The sequence below is a fragment of the Tursiops truncatus genome, chromosome 12 (genome assembly GCF_011762595.2).
Source record: "Tursiops truncatus isolate mTurTru1 chromosome 12, mTurTru1.mat.Y, whole genome shotgun sequence".
NCBI lineage: Eukaryota > Metazoa > Chordata > Mammalia > Artiodactyla > Delphinidae > Tursiops > Tursiops truncatus.
The window spans coordinates 37,354,890-37,375,180 of NC_047045.1; the positions used below are offsets into that span (position 1 = coordinate 37,354,890).

Below are 20,291 nucleotides of genomic sequence, written 5' to 3' on the forward strand. Positions count from 1 at the left end.
TTTTTTCTGCCCCATTGCTTGAGCTGAGACATCTCATCTTTTCCTACCATTGAACTGGGATTTACACCAGCAGCATCCTTGGTTCTCAGGCCTTGAAACTCAGAGTGAATTACACCTCTGACCTTCCTGAGTCTTCAGCTTGCAGAGGGCAGATTGTGGGACTTGTAAGACTCCAAAATCACATGACCCAGTTCCTCATAATAAATCTGTGTGTGTGTGTGTGTGTGTGTGTGTATTCATTCTATTTCTCTGGAGAATCCTGACTAATAAAAGGAGTATGTAAGTATGTAAGAAGAGTGGCAGGAAGGTCAACACCAAGCACAAGATGAGGTTTATTTAAAAAAAAAAAAAGGGAGGAAAAACAAAACGAGCTTTATAAACCATGTTTGGTAAAGAAAGATCGAACGCATGGAGAACATTATTGGGAAAGATGGTTATCATATTAAGAGATGACAGAGAGAAAGCTAAACTATCCAAATTCTGTTTAGTTTCCATTTTCTTCAACAAGATAATGATTTTCAAAGAAGCAAGTGTGAAAACTTAGCTAAAATAAAAATGACATATTCAGACATAACAGTAGGTACTTTGCTTTAAATTAATGCAAGTCTTCAGACAAAGGAAAATTACTTCAGAGGACACTAAAAGAACTTAAAGATAGGATTACAAAACCAATGCCAATAATCTTATGAAACAATGGAAAATGAGAGAGGTGCCTGAGGTCAGCAGACAGGCAAATGTTTCAACCTAAAAATATGAATGGATTTTATCAACTGGTAAGCCTGACGTCAATCTTTAGCAAAGTTTTAGAATGTTTTTAAGCATTCAGAAAGTAAAACAATAATTAGTAGAAATCAGCATAAATTTTAAAATACTTATAGCATCAAAGAGACCATGTTTCTTTTTATGACAGTATTAAGGTATTGGATACCAAAAAAGTGGTTTATCTTAATGTAACGATAAAGATCTCCTTCTGGGTGTCTATAAGCTGGATAAGTGTAGTTAGGCACACTCAACAGTTTCTAAAATGTCTGGGAACAAACTATGACAGTTTTCATTCTATTACCCACCACATTCAACCAAATGCTAAGTCCTAGCAAGTCTACATCTCAAATATTTCTCAAAACCGTCCACTTCTCTCTACCTTCAAGACTGCCCTGTAGTCTGAAAAATTCATCTGCTACCTAACCACTGGAATGGACTCGTACTTGGCCTTTTAATTCCATATTTGTTCCCTTCTAATTCATTAACCATACAGTAGCCAGAGATAACTTAAAAAAGAACATCTGATTCCTTTATATCCCTGCTTATAATCTTTCAGCAGTCCCCTATCTACCTCGCCTCACTCCCTGGAGATTAAGTTCAATATCACTAAAATGTCCTATCAGACCCTGAATAGATAGGGTCCTCTATCCAATTTGCAGTGTTATCTACTTGCCACTCTCAATCACCGTGCTCCAGTCAGAATAGCCTTCTGGAGCCTTACAAAGAAAACTGAGGCCTTGGAGAACCTCTGACTAAACACAGAAGAACCACAGGAGGCTTGAAGGGGGAAGTCCAAGTAAAATGGCTTTAAAGGTTTGCTTAAAGGAAGTAAAAGTACCCCTTAAATAAAATATTGATTTTGAAAAAAAAAAAAGAATAGCCTTCTTAGAGCCCCTAGAATTTATTAAGCTCTTTTCTCCTTCTCAGCCTAACCTACATCATTCCCTGTGCCTGGAACACTTTCATCCCAACCACACTGCTCTCTATCCCTTCCTCTATAACTCAAGACACAAATGTAATAATTATTTAAAGGCTATCTGTTTAATGTCTGCCTCCCCCACCAGAATGTGAACTCTGAGGGAAGGAACCGTGGCTGTCATACTCACCCCAGCGCCCCCTATGCCTAGCACAGTGCCTGGCATGTGGCAGGTTCTTATAATTGGCTAATCCATACGATCAGGATCTGGGCATAACTCTCGTATAATGATTGTCCTTTCCAAGACTTGATTAAATAACAGAGTATAAAGTCTGTGAAGAATGTAAATCTGTGAGCAATATTCGTAGCGCTAGATTAAAGAATGAAAATTTCTATAAACTCAAAGTGGGGCAGGGGTGAGAGCAGAGGAAACAAGACTGACCATATACTGATAACTGCTGAGATGGGTGATAGGTGTGTGGATACTAATTACACTATTTTCTTTGCTCTTATTTATACAATGTGATCCCAGTGTTCTCATGACTGATAAACATCTGAGTTTTTCTAAAGAAAGGAAGCTTACCAAATAGTGACCTTTCACTGAGACAAAAGGTTCAAGAAGAATACTTATGCTTCCTATTGACAGTTCTACTTAGTAATCTCCTTCCACACCATCTACACATTAGAACAGTACTGACACTGTGATAACAGCACAGAAATGGAAGCTTCAAGATACAGAGTTAAGTCCAAAAATCTCTTGTCTTTCTGTTTTAGTAGTCTTTCTATGACACATTTATTTTTAGAAAGTTATCTATTGCCTTTTACCTAAGTCCTGCTTGAAAGGACCAGGGAGGAAGAGAGGGAAAGAGGGAGAGGTAAAGAGAGAAAGACAGAGAGAGAGAGAGAGAGAGAAATAAACAATAATTATTCTTCCAGGAAATCCTCTGGAATCAAGAATATCTAGTCACCAGAATTCAGGTGTAAGTGATTACCACTGTACAGTCTTTGAATCTGAGTCTTGTGAGGTATCATCACCTTGACATTTATAAGGAAACTCCATCTCAGAAGAGTGATCTGCCATGGCCACACAACCAATAGGAGATAAGCAAAGAAAGATCAATGCTCCTTTGGAGCATATGTTAATGACCCAATGCTCCTTCTCGGACCAAGAGATTCTCAGTCCACTACTTACACTACTATATTGCAACTGATAAAAACAAAGCAATGCAATCATAACCCAACTGTCTCTATCATATAAGCCTGTGAGAACCATTGCGTTTCTTTTGCATCACCCACCAAACAAAAGAATTTTCAAAATGCTATGACTTATCATAAAATTCACCTTAAGCTAACCACTATTTCCTCTTAAAAAACAGTTTTAAGTTAAAATGGTACACTACCAAATAACTGATTTCTCTAAAAAATTACTTAGCTCAAAAGGATTAACCATACTTTATAAAGAATGTAAATTTTCAATATTTAGCAGTGAAAACTTGCATTTATTTGAAGGTCTATGGAATTTATTTGATGCCATCTTTTCTTTTTTAGTATACTCAGAAAATCAAAGCTGAAAACTAAGTCATATATTATGTTAAAAATATTTTTTAGAGATTTCCTCAAATCTCTAGCTTATAAGAAAAACCTCCTGACATTTAATAGAAAATAGCCTGCAAATATAGTGACAAGTGCCTCATAAATAAGAAAAATGTTACTTTCTTCTCTTTTTTTGTGGTCATTACCTTTGTTTCACAAGGTGGTTAAATACTTTTATATCTAAAATGAAAACCCATAAAAAACACTGAAAGGCACAGTATGTCTTAAATGAGCTTTCTTGGTTTCAAAAGCTTTTCTTATTTCTCTTTCACAGAGATCTGAAAAATTAAAATTAGCATTTGAAAGTATTCAAAAATTGTTTAAATCGTTTAGTTGCTATGCTGTACAGGTGCAGTTCTGAATGAAATAAATTTACCATCTGCTTTTTCTCAATTCTGACCAGTTTACAATTACACTAACCGACAGGTGAAATGTCTTTGCCCTAACAAACCTGTAAGACTTTCTTTTGGATGGAAAAATTCTTAAACATAAAATCCACTTCCATAATTAAAAATTTTAAAGGTACTTCCTCTATTTTATCTAATATTAATCTATTTATAAAAAGCTGTTAACAGTATTTCCTTGTTGTACTACATAGGATTAAAATAAAGGAGTCACTCGGTCAGTATTTATTTTGTTCATTCTATGCCTAAGAATATACTAGGTGCTGGGGATACAGAAAATGCATGATACACTCTAACCAAGAGAAATTTATATTCTAGCAGAATACATAAACCATAACTATACCAGAGAGTGAATTATGAGAGCAAGAATGCATATGAATGGACAAGGAGCCATGAGAGCATGAAAATATAAATAGTTCTGCCTCCACTTGGCTGTAGCTTCACAAAAACAGGATTCATGTTTGTTCTATCACTGCTGGATGATCACTAGCTCCTAGCATAGTGTCAGGCACATATTAGATGTTCAATAAATAGTTTGTTGGCTAAAAAAAAATGAAACAGGAAGTTTTCACTTAGAGGGTGACAAGACAGATGAGCATTAAAACATTAAGTAAGAATTAAATAGACAAAAAGGGAGGGAAAGGTTATTCTAGGCAGAAGGAACAGAATGAACTACTATACCCACCTTTCACCAATTTACCTTAATGTAGGTAACATTCAACATTTTACCCCAAAATATATTTTCTACAAACAACCTCTACCCAGCCAAAGATTTTCTAAATGTATATTTCAATTTTAAAAAGTAGAAAATAAACTATCAAGGTCCCCACTGGATACCACATGTAGGATTTTGAGTGTGTAAACTTAATCATTAGCAGTACCAATAAAACCAAACATAATAGCTACAAAAATAATTTATAGCTAAAAGAAGGAACAAAATATATTTTAACCACATACCATTTTAAGTTGGATTTAATGAAACTCAATTTGAAAAGTAATTTAATAAAAGTTAAATTAATAAAAATAACTTTAAAATAGTCATATATCTAAGCAAGAATATAAGCTAAGACAAAAACAGGAAAAAAGGAATTTTATAAAACAATATTTTTTTATATAAAAAAATAGCAATGAAGGCAGTTATTAGACTAAGTCTGATACGTTAAGTTATACCAAGTTCTGAATGTGTGACACTGTGAGTCATGCTTTAGATCAATGATAAATACAAGCTGTTGGTTTAATCAACCTTCTATAGGCTGGCAAATGTTTTCTAAAAGGGTTAGAGAGTAAATATTTTAAGCTGTGGGCCACATGGTCTCTTTCACAACTATTTTTTTTGACTTTTTTTTTTAGCATCTTTATTGGAGTATAATTGCTTTACATTGTTGTGTTAGCTGCTGCTGTATAACAAAGTGAATCAGCCATACATATACATATATCCCCATATCCCCTCCCTTTTGCGTCTCTATCCCACCCCTCTAGGTGGTCACAAAGCATGAGTTGATCTCCCTGTGCTAATTGGCTGCTTCCCACTAGCTATTTTACATTTAGTAGTATATGTATGTCCATGCCACTCTCTGTTTGTAGATTTTTTTTTTTTTTTTTGCGGTACGCGGGCCTCTCACTGCTGTGGCCTCTCCCGCTGCGGAGCACAGGCTCTGGACACGCAGGCCCAGCGACCGCTCTGCAGCATGTGGGATCCTCCCGGACCGGGGCACGAACCCACGTCCCCTGCAGCGGCAGGCGGACTCTCAAACACTGCACCACCAGGGAAGCCCATGTTTGTAGATTTTTTGATGATGGCCATTCTGATTGGTGTGACGTGATACCTTATTGTAGTTTTGATTTGCATTTCTCTAATGATTAGTGATGTTGAGTACCCTTTCATGTGTTTGTTGGCAATCTGTATATCTTCTTTGGAGAAATGTCTATTTAGGTCTTCTGCCCATTTTGGGATTGGGTTGTTTGTTTTTTTGATCACAACTATTTAACTCAGCTGTTGTAGCATGAAAGTAGCCACAGATGTTACATAAATGAATTGTGGCAGGGTTCTAATAAATCTTTATTTACAAAAACAGGTGGCTGGCTCATGACCACACTTTTTGTTTGTTTGTGTTTTTTTTTTTTTTGCAGTACGCGGGCCTCTCACTGCCATGGCCTCTCCCGCTGTGGAGCACAGGTTCCGGACGCGCAGGCTCAGCGGCCATGGCTCACGGGCCCAGCCGCTCCGCGGCATGTGGGATCTTCCCGGACCGGGGCACAAACTCGTGTCCCCTGCATCGGCAGGCAGGACCACACTTTTTGCCAACCCCTGTTCTCGTGTCTCAAAGTGACTTCTCAATAATTCTTTTTATCGAGACAGCTTTACTTCCTTTCAAACACTTTCACATAAACTGTATTAGTGTTTCGTTAAAGCTTCTAAAAACATTTATAGGAAACCACAGCAGAAATTCTCTTATTTTACAGATAAAGAAACTGAAGCTAAAAGGGATTGAGTGACTTGCCCTAAGGAGCTACCAGAAGAGCTGAGTCTAAAAACCACACCTTTGTTATTTCCACAACTCTTACCCATCACCCTCCATAACTAATCCTCTAATGCCCCAACTGAAACAGTTCAATCATTTTTAGAATCCTCTGCTGACTCCCTGGGCTCTCTATAGCTGACTCACCATGCTCACAATAGATTTCAAGAACATCTACTTAAAAGTTCATCTAAATTATTTACTTAAATTCTGAAGACAAATTACTCTCAGATCTCTTCTCTCTTTAGAACATTCCTGTCTTCTTCCCTTTAAGCAATTCTTTTATTCACAAGCCTCCTAAAATGTCACTTCACCTACAAATAGCCAGCCAGGAAAAGGAAAACGTACACCTTCCTAAGGGGTTGTAAACTCTTTTCATCACTTAATAAGAATATGTGTACTCAGTAATATAAATGAAGTGAAAGGCCTGGTGCCTTCCTTTTGCAAACCTTACAACCTAATTGAGAAATATCAGAGGTACAAATATGAAACTAAGGAGCAACTCCATGTAACTTGGGTCAAATCTAAGAAACTTAAAAGAAATGTGAAAATTTAATTTACAGGACACACTGTCATAAAATACGTACCTTTTGTACTAATGAAGTCACAGATAATGCCCTGTATTTTGCATAATGAAAGTTTAATAAATACTAAATAACTACAGACAACTCTGTGAGATGGTTAATGATATAGTCCAAAAGATAAAACTGTATCACATTTTTTAAATTTTTTTTTAAGGGGAAAAGAGGGGTCTTCTCTTATTCTCGTTGTTGCTATGAAAGAGCAGCTTATATTGTACCAACTCCTTGTCCAAAAACAACTATTGAAGATGGACGAAATACAGACACTCCTTGCTTTGCACAGTAGTGCAGGACTGGAAAAATTACCATGTAACATAAAACCATGCAAAGTGATCTTAATAGTTAATGGGAAAATTTATGATTGTTTTGTGATCTTTTAGAAAATTGTCAAAATATTAAAAACTCTGATGGTTATAAATGTACAGGAAAATGAAAAAAGTAAATAAAACTAATATTTATTTAGTACTGTGTTTAACAGTACACTAATTAAAGCATTAGAAACATGGAGAATTAAAGTGCTTTATTTGGAAAAATCTTAAACACAGTTTGAATAGTGCCTGCTTTCTTACAAGCAAGCATCTTTCCTAAACTTTGGCAAATTATCATACTCCTTTCTAAGTTTGGATCAACTTCAAACATGTTACTTGCACTTTCAACACCATGAGATATCCCTGTTCCTTTAATGTGATATTTTTGCCAGTATCACTCCCTCTGGGATAACTGCATCCTTTTCATCACAACCACTTCCCTCATTTGTGTGGAAGAGTTTGCCTTCACTAAGCTCCTGGGGCTGCATATCTAAAGTCTCTCAAATGGTGGTAGTGTCAACAGCCCCAGAGTTAGCTATGTCTTCTATAATTCCACTACCTTCTATTCAAATTTCACTTCCAGCATTATCATTTTTTGTTTCTTTGCTACACTTTCATCTTTCTTGGCTAATTCCCTCTTTCAATTATCCAGTTTTACAAAATGTTATGTGGGCTTATCAATGGACACAAGGGGGCAACACAACTGCATGCTTTGCTGTCTGTGAGTGAATTAAATAACAGCGGCATAACGACGATTCACTGACAGACACTCAAAGAAAGTGACCGGTCACTGATCATGACATGTATCTGTTGTTACATAATGACTGAACCGAAGAGCTCACTCTTACGTAATTGTACTTTATGTGATTATTCACAGTTAATACACACAAATGAAATTTGAGCCACATTGTTGGGGAACTGGCATTATTTAACTAAAGCATGTTAACTGAAATTCATGCATATTTGACCCATGCAAAGTGAGAACTGCCTGCATACAGAACTGTGTGTAGGCACTGGAAGGCAATCAGTGCAGGCAAGATTAAGGAAATATGATGGCTAAGAGAAGAAGAATATATCAGTTAATTGCAGATTCCCCTCAGCTTTTTCCTTGAGTGTATTTTCTAAATCCCAGCCAGGAGAGAGAGAATCTGAGCACAAAGCAAGGCTTCCTGTTCTGAGAAAGCAGAGACTAGAGATTGTGCCCTACCCAGGTGGAGGTATTTTGGTACATACACAGGGTATTCAGTTGCAATTCCAGAAGGATCGTGACTAGGACTAAGGGCACTTTTTCCAGAAGCTAAACACAGGAAGTTTATACTGTCTTATATTAGGGGCAAAGCAATCTGTCTAATGCTAGGGAATCCAGGAAGTGAGGGATGCTAGAAGGGTACAATGTAAGAAAGGTATGACCAAAGGTGGCTTCTTTGTGAAATTCTGTGCACAGAGGCTGGAATTTAAACTTGTATCACCAACCCTAAGATGTACCAATTACTCACAGGATTACAGTTACTTCATACTTCATAAAGCGGTATTATGAAATTAAACACTGTTATATTTACCATTTTGTAAACCCATCCAGAGTTGCTTGTGATCTTTTTTCTGCATTTCATTGATTACTTGACTTTTGTGCTTTAAAGCATCTGCTTCTTTCACACAAGACATAAAATGAGCTTCAATTACATCCTTAGATGGACAGTGCAGAAGGTCCTTTTCTGGAAAACTCTATCAAAGGAAGAAAAAATACACATATAAAACAGGTACACACATTACAAAATTAGCTCTTCAAAGATCTGTTATCTCCTGCAATTTTCCAATATTTTAAGCAAACCACCTCTTACCTTTGCAATAAAGAGACTTTAGTATAACTCCAAATACTTTTTTAAATTAACTTAAAAATCTTTAGCTGTCTGGCATATTCTGCACTTTTTCCAAATAATCCTTATGTGATATGGTATGCATTTATACAACATGGAAAAAGATATGAAAGAACAAGAATTTTAAAAATAGCTTTTTGACTGGCCATACCTAGTATTGTCAAGAATGTGGATGGAAATGTAAAATGGTACAAACACTGTGGAAAACAGTTTCGTAGTTTCTTCTAAAAAAGCAGACACCTACCATCTGATCCTGTCATTCTACAACTAGGTATTTACTTAAGAGGAATAAAAGCATATGTCTACACAAAGATTTGTACATGAATGTTCACAGCAGCTTTATTTGTAGCAGTAAAAACACAGGAAGCAACCTAAGTGTCAACAGGTAAACAAATATATAAACTGCAGTATAAACTTATCAAAGTGTACACTTTTAACATGCATAGTTTCCTTTAGGTCAATTAGAGCTTAACAAAGGTGTTAAAATGTAAGGTCAAATAGCTAAACTTACATTCTTTACCTTCACTGAATCTTTTAGGCAGTTGAGGCAATGATCATTGGATAAATAAGCAGTAATGTAAATGAGATGACATGTACTTTTCACCGAAAAAAAAGAAAGATATTAACAATAATAGCTAACTGAACGCTTACTATGTGACAAACATTGTACTAAGACTTTAATATGGATTAAATCATTTAATTTTCCTAACATCTCTTGAGGTAAACACTATTGTTATTGCTATTTTACAGATAAAAAATATATAAATAAAGCTCTGGGAGTGGATGGAATTGTACAGCTTGCTAGTGGTGGAGCTAGAATTAGTCTGACTCAACAGTCCCAGCTCTTAAACCACCATGCAATACCACTTCCTCCCTAAGACCTAAATATGTACTTAATGATTCTATTTGAACATTATCTTACCAAAAAAAGACATTGTTCTGTAAGTCCTTTAATAAAAATGGAGTCAAATAATAATGGTAGAAAATAGCATTAGTTATAGCCTACTCATGTTATTAATAGACAATATTCAATTATCCAAGTCATGGAAAGCTCCTGAATGATTAGGAAATTTACCATAGATGCCCTCCTACCAAAGGAAAAGGCACTTGACTACCTATGGCTATCTCCTAAAGCATATTTTTTAAACGCAAATAATCAGTCACACCTCCTTCTATTTTCATAGAATCCAGTCTCACAGTTTCTGCTGAGTAAACAGTAAGCCACTATATAACTACCCGCTAGTCACAGTTGCCTAGAGCAGAAGGAAACAGCTGAGACAATCAAATTGTCTCTCTAGGTACAAATGGATTCCAGTTTCATGGTGCTCTTGAACTAGAAGTCCATAAAGAATTAAGATGGATACTTTCAAACAGGCACACAAAGGCAAAGAATAGGAGAAAATATAAAATGTCTTAAGAATGAAAAGGCAAAAGGAGAGTATGAGGGACAGATAAAACTAAAAGATGAGAGAGGATATGGACAGCAGAGAGAGTGTCCCTGCCTTAAGCAACTTTACAATCAGCTGTATTTGCTTTGAATCAGCTAGACTGAAGGGATTTGCCCTGGATTCCTGACCAGGACAAAGAATTAAGTGTACATCATATCAATTCTATTACAGTCAAATGGATTAGCAATATGATAATGATTAGCATTATGATTTAAGAAAATTTCAATTTTGTTATACTTGATCTATAAAATTAGAAGGGCTTTTTCAGACCAATGCTTTCTTTATTTTTTACTTTTTTAGGCGTGCAGCATGTGGGATCTTTGCTCCCCAACCAACCAGGGATACAACCTGAACCCCCTGCAGTGGAAGGGCGGAGTCTTAGCCACTGGACCACCAGGGAAGTCTAGAAGGGCTTTTTCAGTTGTTGTACAGTAGTCCCCAACCTTTTCGGCACCAGGGACCGGTTTTTCCCGGGAAGGGATTTGGGCGGGCAGGCGGGGGAGGTTCAGGGGGTAACGAAGCTTCGCTCGCTTGCCCGCCACTCACCTCCTGCTGTGCGGCCTGGTTCCTAACAGGCTGGGGACCCCTGTTGTACAGTTCACTACACTGCTAATTATCCACTTCAGTTATGAATGAGTGGCAGAAAATATAAAAGTTCATATTCCAAAGAAAATATTGTCTTCATGTACTTTAATTTATGACCTATTTAAGCTTAAATACCGTTAGAATTTCTTAAAATTGTATACAAGCTGATTATGAAAAAAAGGAGTTAGGATCTCTCAAACCACTGGTTTGAAAAATCAGGAGGAAAAAAATCCCGCCATTTTTTAGTGTTGCATCAGCATAGGCTGCTATTTCCTTCAATGGCTCTTGTAACCAGAGAAGGTACTGAGGTTTTCCTTTTCCCAGACTTCCACTGCTTTGCAGGTTTCTAAACTTAACCAATGCCGACACCTATAACTGATAGCTGACAATTCCAAATGCCTAGTCTTTATAGCAAAAGAGGGAGTCTGTTAAGAGAGTGCATGTTTGTACACCTACCCTTCAAAAGAGAATGCCCTATCTCCAGATGAACTCTTTAATGAAATGAACTCAGGGGAAGCATGAGAGCAGTAACAGAAAAACGGAGATACCTGCTTAGGCAGCCATAGCAGTTGAATTAATTGTGGCAATGAATACAGTGTCAGATGTCTCAGCCAAAGCCACCACAGCTGCTACTCATGAAATGCTCTTCTTCCCATGATTAGCTTGGGCTGGGGTGGGAAATCTTTTTTTTGAAAGCTTCACAATAAAATTACAAGCAGAATCTTGATTTGTTACATTATATTTCTAAATCTCTTCTCATATACATGAGCAGTTGTGTTTCAGTGCATATCTTTTCAGTCCAAATTCTTGCAAATAAAGGCAGCGACTTTAACACCATGTTTACTTGCTTTCATTAATCTTCCAAGTCAGAATCCTAATAAACTAGATCTAATTTCACTTTTTTCCTGAAAGGTTCCATTTACTTATACATTATTACCTGTGTCCTTTAATTAAAATATTAATCCAGGCAGTCTGGAGTATGTCCAGATGCATTAGAGATAACCAAATAACACTAAACGAAACACTAAAACTACTTACAAAGTTAGTGGGAAAAAAAGCTTTTTCAGTCGATTAATAATAATATTACAAGCTCTATTATGACAATAGAGCAAAACAAAAAAACATTTCCCATGTACTGCTGATTCCTCCTTCTCCCCGTCTCCCACACCCAATCAAGTTCTGTTGAATCTACATCCTAAATAGATCTGAATCCATTCACTTTCAACATTCCCAATGCCACTTTCCTAGTACAAATTAACAACTATGTGAAATTTCTCAAAAACCTCGTGACTGGATCCCATGCCCAAAATCTTACCCTCTTTAATTCATTTTTCACATTTGGAGTCATGGTGATCTTTCTAAAATGCAAATCTGGTCTTCTCACTCAGCTGCTCTGTTCTACTTTTAGGATAAAATCAAACTTCTAATGCTTTCAACATTCAAATGATTTCTCTCCCTGCTAACCTCTCCAGCATAATCTCTTACTCGCATTTCACGTACTCCATTCTCTTTCCCTTCTCTCCCACATACAGTCTCTGCTCCAACGATCCTGAATATCTGTCATCTGTTCAGACATTCTTTCAGCCACACTCTCTTTTCTGTTCCTTTACACAAACTATTTCTTCTGCCTGGCACACTCTCCTTGCCTATCTCTCAACCACCTACATGCCTACCCCCCAAAAAAATCCTCCTCAAAATTCAGATTCAGTTTTGATATCACTTCCTTCAGGAAATTTCCCTTACTCCCCAAGTCTAGGTCATGTTCACAAAGTCCTTATACTTAACTCTATAATATCATTTATATTCTTATGTCACCATACTCTTAAAGCTGGTCTCTGTCGCTACAAGACAGAGACTAAGACTGTTCTCAAGTCTGTGTCATCTCAATAAACTTTTAAAAATAAGTAACTTTATTGAGATATGATTTCACATACAGCCAAATGAAGAAATTTTACACATACAGTTAGATGAATTTTGATACTGCGTAACTGTCAGCCCAAACAAGATACAGAACATTACCATCACCTTCTAAAAAGTTCCTTGGTGCCCTGTGCAATCAGTTCCCCCATTTTGAACCTCAGCTACCACTGATGTGATTTGTATCACCAGAGATTAGTTTTGCCTATAATATAATCACATATCAACAGAATCATACAATGTGCGGTGTTGTGTACTCTAGCATCTTTCACTTAGCATGTTTTTGAGATTCATTTTTGTTACTGCATGTATCCGTAGTTTCTTTTTATTGCATAGTAGCGTACAACTGAATGGATATACCACCATCTGTTAATCCAAAACCCTGTTAGTAGACATTAAGATTATATGCAAATTTTGGCTATTATTAAGAAAGTTGCTATGAACATTAGTGTACAAGTCTTCTGAGAACATGTTTTCATTTTTCTTGAGTATATACCTTGAAATAGTAATGTTGTCATAAAGAAAGTTTATGTCTAACTTTATTTAAAAACTGCCAAACTATTTTCCAAGATGAAAGTACAATTTTACACTCCCTCCAGAAATGTAAGAGAGTTCTGGTTACTACATTCCTCAAACTTAGTACTGCCAGAATTTTTTTTTTTGGCCGCACCATGTGTGGCTTGCAGGATCTTAGTTCCCTGACCAGAGACTGAACCTGCCCCAGGGCAGTGAAAGTGCCAAGTCCTAACCACTGGACCACCAGGGAATCCCTTTTTTAATACACATTTCCCTGATGACTGATGATGGTGAGCACCTTTTCATGTGCTAATTGGTTATTCCCATATGAACATATATGACATACATATATTATATACCTGTTCATATATATACACATATATATGTGTGTGTGCATATATATGTCTGTTTAGATCTTTTGGATGTGTTCCAAAGTGAATGAGGTATTAGGGAACAATTTGAACAATGTAAATTTCATGTTTACTTTTGTAAACATTGTCCACAATAGTAGGTGAAGACAAAAAATGTACCCAGCTAAACCAAACCAAATCAGAACACACAGAACAAACACACACACACCTCAGAAATGGATGCACCACTTCAGTTCATACTATGAGCTACACTCATCCACATCCTATGTTATAATTTTGTCTGATTTCAGATAACCTTCCTCCTATCACTTCACAATAACTAACAAGCTGCAATCCTTTCCAATGCTCATTTCAACAAGCAAATTTCCAGTCTTTTTCAACACAGAGTGCCATATTCATTGTAGTACTTACGTATTCCTTAACCATTAAACATATGTAAAATTTGTTAAAATGTAAAATTGTGCTTTTATTAGGTTCCTATCTTTTTCATTTGTCATTAATGAAGTTTTGGGGTTTCCTCTGATTTTTAACAACACAGTACTTTTTAGGAATATGTATCCTGCAGTAGAGCAAAACTATGTAGAAGTGGTGAAAGCAGACACTCTTGCCTTTTTCCTGATCTTGGGTGAAACATTCAGTAAGCCACCATTTAGCATGATTTCAGCTGTAGGCTTCTCATATTTAGTCTTTGTCAAATTGAGACAATTCCCTTCTATTCCTAAGCTTGCTAAGAGTTTTGATGAAAAACGGGTACTGAGTTTTGTCAATAGCTTTTTTTGCGTCTATTCATCAAATCATGATTTCTCTTTTTTCTGCTAATATGCTGAAATGAATTAAATCGATTCACTGATAATGAAGTTGAGTCACCCTTGTATTTGTGGGACAATCTCAACATGGTCATGGTGTACTGTCCTTTTTATATGTTGCTACATTCGATTTGCTTGTATTTTCTTGAGTGTCTGCATCTAAGTTCATTAGAAATACTGGTCTGCAATTTTCCTTTAATATCTTTAATAGGTTTTGGTATCAGAGTTATTCTGACCTGTAAAACAAATTGGGAAATATTCCCTCCCCTTCTATTTCTGGAAAAAGCCTACAGATTGACATTACTTATTCCTTAAATGTTTGATAGAATTCACCAATCACGAAACTAGGCAAGGAATTTTACTTTGTGAGGATTTTTCTTTAAATTACAAATCTAACTTCTACATACATTCAGGGGCTATTCATATCTGCTATTTCTTCTTTTCATTGAATTTGTCCATTTGTCAAATTTTCTGGCATAAAGTTGTTCATGATATTTCTTACTATCCTATTAATGTTTATAGGATCTGTAGAAATATCCCATCTTCTTCATTCCTGGTATCAGAAATTATGTTTTCCTACTATAGAAAGATTTTTCTTTTTTTTTTTTGCAGTACGCGGGCCTCTCACTGTTGTGGCCTCTCCCTTTGTGGAGCACAGGCTCCGGATGCGCAGGCTCAGCGGCCATGGCTCACGGGCCCAGCCGCTCCGCGGCATGTGGGATCCTCCCGCATCAGGGCACGAACCCATGTCCCCTGCATTGGCAGGCGGACTCTCAACCACTGCGCCACCAGGGAAGCCCTGTAGAAAGTTTTTAATTCCCTCTAAGCACTGCTTAGGATGACTCCCACAAACTTCAATATGTTGTGTTTCCATTATCATTCAGTTTGAAATACTTTTAAAATTTCCCTTGTGATTTCTTCTTTGACCCACAGATAATTGAAGATTTAGTGGCCTCATCCTTTAGATAAATGCGGCCACATATTTACTTACAGACATTATTAACCCTTCCTTAAAATTATATTATTCTTGCCTTAAACTGTCATTTCTCTTTTAAAGAAGTTAAAAGAGGTAATTTTTTCTATTTATCATTTATTTACCATTTCTAGTGTTCTTCATCCCTGCCTGTAGCTTCTTCCAGTGCTTTAAGACATCATTCCATTTTCTTCTGTTCTTCACTATTTGATGAGAAGTCACCCATCATTAACCTACTGTTCTTTTGTGTCATTTTTTTGGTGGCTGCTTTCAAAATTTTCTGTTTATAACTGGTTTTCAGCAGGTTATCATGTGCTTGGATGTGGTTTTCTATATAGTTACTTGCTTTAGATTTGCTGACCTTCTTTAACACACAGACTGTTTTCTCCCCCAAATTTGGAAAATTATTAATCATTATTTCTTTTTTTAAAAATTGAGATATAGTTCATATACAATTCACTTAAAATTGACCATTTTAAAGACTAGAACTCAGTAGTTTTTAGTATGCAGTTGCCCTCCATACCTGCAGCTTCTTCATCCATGTATTCAACCAACCACGGATCAAAATGCAGTTGGTTTTATCTGTGGATGCAGAACTTGTGGATACGGAGGGTTGACTGTACTACACCATTTTATATAGGGGACTTCAGCATCCAGCGGATTTTGTTATGGAGAGGGGGGTCATGGAACCAACCCCCCACAGACACCCAGGGACAACTCTATTCACAAGCTGTACAACCATTACTGCTATCTAATTACATAATATTTTCAACACTCAAGAAACAAACCTTGTATCTGTAAGCAGTCACTCCCCATTCTGTCCTCCCTCCAGCTCTTGAAAACCACCACTCAACTTTCTGTCTCCATGGATTTGCATATTTTGGACGTTTCATATAATGAATCATATAAAGCGCAGCCTTTTGAGTCTGCCTCCTTTTGCTCAGGCTCAGTATGATGTTTCAAGGTTCATCTGTGCTACAGCATGTAACAGTACTCTGTTCCTTTTTATGGCCAAACTATATTCCATTGTATGGATATACATTTTGTATAACCATTCATCAGTTGATAAGCATCTGGATTGCTTCCACTTCTTGGTTCTTATGACTAAAGCTGCTATGAACAACCATGTACAAGTTGATGGGTAGACATATGTTTTCAATTCCCTTGTGTATATAACTATGAATGGAGTTGGTGGGTCATATGGCATTTGAGGGAATTGCCAGATTTTTCTCCAAAGCAGCTGCAGCATTTTATATTCACAACAGTAACATGTAACATATGAAAAGTACCGATTAGCCCACTCTCTCCAACACCTGTTATTGTCCAACATTTTGATCATAGCTATTTTAGTGGGCATGAAGGGGTAACTCACTGAGGTATTTCTTTGCAGTTCCCTAATGACTAATTATGCTGAGGTTTTGTGGGGTTTTTTTCATTTTTTATTTTTATACAATTTTTAAAGGTTACTTTCCATTTACAGTTATTACAAAATACTGGCTATATTCCTCACATTGCTCAGTACATCCTTGAGCCTACCTAACACCCAAGAGTTTGTACCTCCCACTTCCCCCACCTCTATGTCTCCTCTCCCCCAACAGTGGTAACCACTAGTTTGTTCTCTATTATCTGTGAATCTCCTTCTTTTATGTCATATTCACTAATTTATCCTATTTTTTAGATTCCACACATAAGTGACATCATACAGTATTTATCTTTCTCTGACTTATTTCACTTAGCATAATGCCCTCCAAGTCTATCCATGTTACTGCAAATGGCAAAATTTCATTCTTTCTTATGGCTGAGTAGTATCCCATTGTATGTATGTATGTGTGTATATATATATATATATATATATATACCACATCTTCCTTATCCATTCATCTGTTGATGGACACTGAGGTTTTTTCCATGTCTTAGCAACTATAAATAATTATGCTTGGTTTCTTTTCATATGCTTACTGGCCATTTATATATCTTCTTTGGAGAAATGTCTACTCAAATCCTTTTTCCATTTTTAATTGGGTTATTTACCTTTTTATTACTAAATTCTAACAGTTCTTTATATATTCGGGACACCAGACCATATTAAATATATAATTTTGCAAATATTTTCTCCTATTCTGTGGGTTGTCTTTTCACTTCCTTTGAAGCACAGAAAGTATTTCATTTTGATGAAGTCCAATTTATCTATTTTTTTCTTTGGTTGCTTGTACTTTAGTTGCTGTTACCATGTAGTTGTGTTTACTGTTGCTTTGAAACCAGGAAATGTGAGTCAAATCATATTTCTTAAAATTTTCTTTCTGACCCATGCCCTCCTTTCTTTCCTTCTAGGACTCCAATTACATGATGTTAGACTGCTTGATATTATCCTAGAAGTCATTGGGACTCTGTCCCCACCTCCCTCCAATTTTCTTCTCTCAGTTCTTTACATTGGATAATTTCTATGGATCTGTCAAGTTCACAGAAGCTTTCTTATGCCATCTCCAATTCACTGTTAAGTCCATCAGTGAACTTTTAGTTTCAGATACTGTTCTTTTCAGTTCTGCAATTTTGTTATCTTAAGTCACTGAGTTTTTAATAGTTGCTTTAATTCATTTTTTGCTAATTCCAAATGTGGGTTATCTCAGGGTCAATGTCTACTGACAGCACTTTTCCCCTTGATATGGTTCAAGTTTCCCTGCTTATTTGCATGTCTAGTAATAGACGATTGTATGCTAAACACTGTGAATATGGTGTAAGGATTCTAGATTATACTGTCTTTCTTGTTGAGTTTGTTCTGCCTGGAGCCTCTCCTTGATCTTAAAAAGGCTTAATTTTAGGCTTTATTAGGGCAGATCTAGAGCAATCCTTACTCTGTAAGAGAAGTTAAACTTTGTAAAGAGCAAGATGGTAAATGTATTATTTGTGGGCCATACAATGTCTATCGCAAGCACTCAACTCTGCTGTTGTAGTCCAAAAGCAGTATGTAAATGAATTAGCATGGCTGGCTGCATCCATCCATTATTTATGGTCACTAGAATTTATATTCCACATCATTTTCACATGTCACAAAATATTATTCTTCTAATTTCTTTTCAGCCACTAACAAATATAAAAAACATCCTTAGATCACAGGACATATAAAAACAGTCAGTGGGCCAGATTTGGCACACGGGCCATAACTTGCCAAACCTTTCCAAAAGCACAGCCTTTCAGGAATCTAAGATTAATATCCAGTATATTAACTAGGTCTTTCTCCACTCTGGCTGGGCTGAAATCCAACATCTCCAGGTATTATGATATTTCTCCCACTTTTAACCCCCTAACATGCACACTCTACTAGGCCTTAAGGAACATCACCTACATGTGTGCAGCCCAACCGTCAGCCGGGCACTCTTGGGGAACTCATACTTCTGTACATACCCTCTTCTTCAACAACCTGCCTAACAAGTTCCAGCTGCTTCAGCAGCCCAAAACTCCAATCTCTGCACCCTCAGTTCAGTAGAACTTCCTTGCTCCGCTTGAGTTCCACTCCCCATGACATAGTTAGCCAATTACCCTGAAGCACAGAGATGGGCTAAATGTGGGGCTCACCTAGTTTGTTCTCTTTCTCGCTACATCCAGTGCCTGAAAACAGCTCCACTTCATATACTTTGTCTGGCTTTACAGCTGCTTATGACTAGAGGAAAAATACAATCCACTTACTGTCAGAGATGAAAGCAGATGTTAACCACAATAAATATTTGATACATAATTTAATGACTAAACAAACCTTATTTCATAAAGTTTTAAGTATGTGTGACCCTCTGTGATCTCAACCTCTTGGTGTCCACACCTTTCTGTAATCCCTTCCCCTGGAGTGTAGGTAGGACCTGTGATCTGCATTAATCAAAAGAATATGGCAAAGGGACTTCCCTGGTGGTACAGTGGTTAAGAATCCGCCTGCCAATAAAGGGGACACGGGTTCAATCCCTGGTCCGGGAAGATCCCACATGCCGTGGAGAAACTAAGCCCATGCGCCACAACTACTGAGCCTGCACTCTAGAGCCTGTGTGCCGCAGCTACTGAGCCCACATGCTGCAACTACTGAAGCCTGCACGCCTACAGCCCGTGCTCCGTAACAAGAGAAGCCACTGCAATGAGAAGCCCGCGCACCACAACGAAGAGTAGCCCCCGCTCGCCGCAACTAGAGAAAGCCCACATGCAACAACAAAGACCCAAAGCAGCCAAAAATAAATTAAAAATTAAAAAAAAATGTGGCAGAGATTATGGGATACTACTCCTGTGATTAAGTCATGTTATATAACTCTGGTCTTGCTAACAGACTAGCCCTAGAGGCTCTTTTTGTTGACTCAATGAAGTAAGCTACCATGCTGGGAAAATCCACATGGCAAGGAACTTCAAGCAGCCTGGAGGTGCTGAGTATGGCCTCTAGCTAACTGTCAACAAGAAGATATATCCCTCAGTCCCACAATCACAAAGAAATGAACTCTGCCAGCAACCTGAGTGAACTTGGAAGCAGATTCTCAAGTCTCGAGGCAAGAATACAGGCCAGTCAATACCTTGACTACAGCCTTGTGAGACACTAAGCTGAGGATCCAGGTAAGCCCCACCCACAGAAACTGTGCAAAAATAAATGTGCGCTGTTTTAAGCTGCTACATTTCTGGTGACCTGTCCCACCGTGATAGACAGGTAATATAATACACTATTGATAAAACACTTCAAGACAGCCACCAAT

General features: G+C 37.1%; 1 protein-coding gene across 6 annotated transcripts in view; it reads right to left on the minus strand.

The window, feature by feature from the left end:
• ATG5 (autophagy related 5) overlaps positions 1 to 20,291 on the minus strand; it is a 126,887-nt gene that overhangs the window by 78,026 nt on the left and 28,570 nt on the right. For all 6 annotated transcript variants that reach the window (XR_002175229.3, XM_073789471.1, XM_019929503.3 and 3 more), the window contains exon 5: positions 8,643 to 8,805. Coding sequence is in view for 5 of the 6 variants with exons in the window: in XM_073789471.1 (XP_073645572.1) it covers positions 8,643 to 8,805 (163 nt within the window). In the remaining variant the exon portion in view is untranslated. The remainder of the gene's footprint in view (positions 1 to 8,642; positions 8,806 to 20,291) is intronic.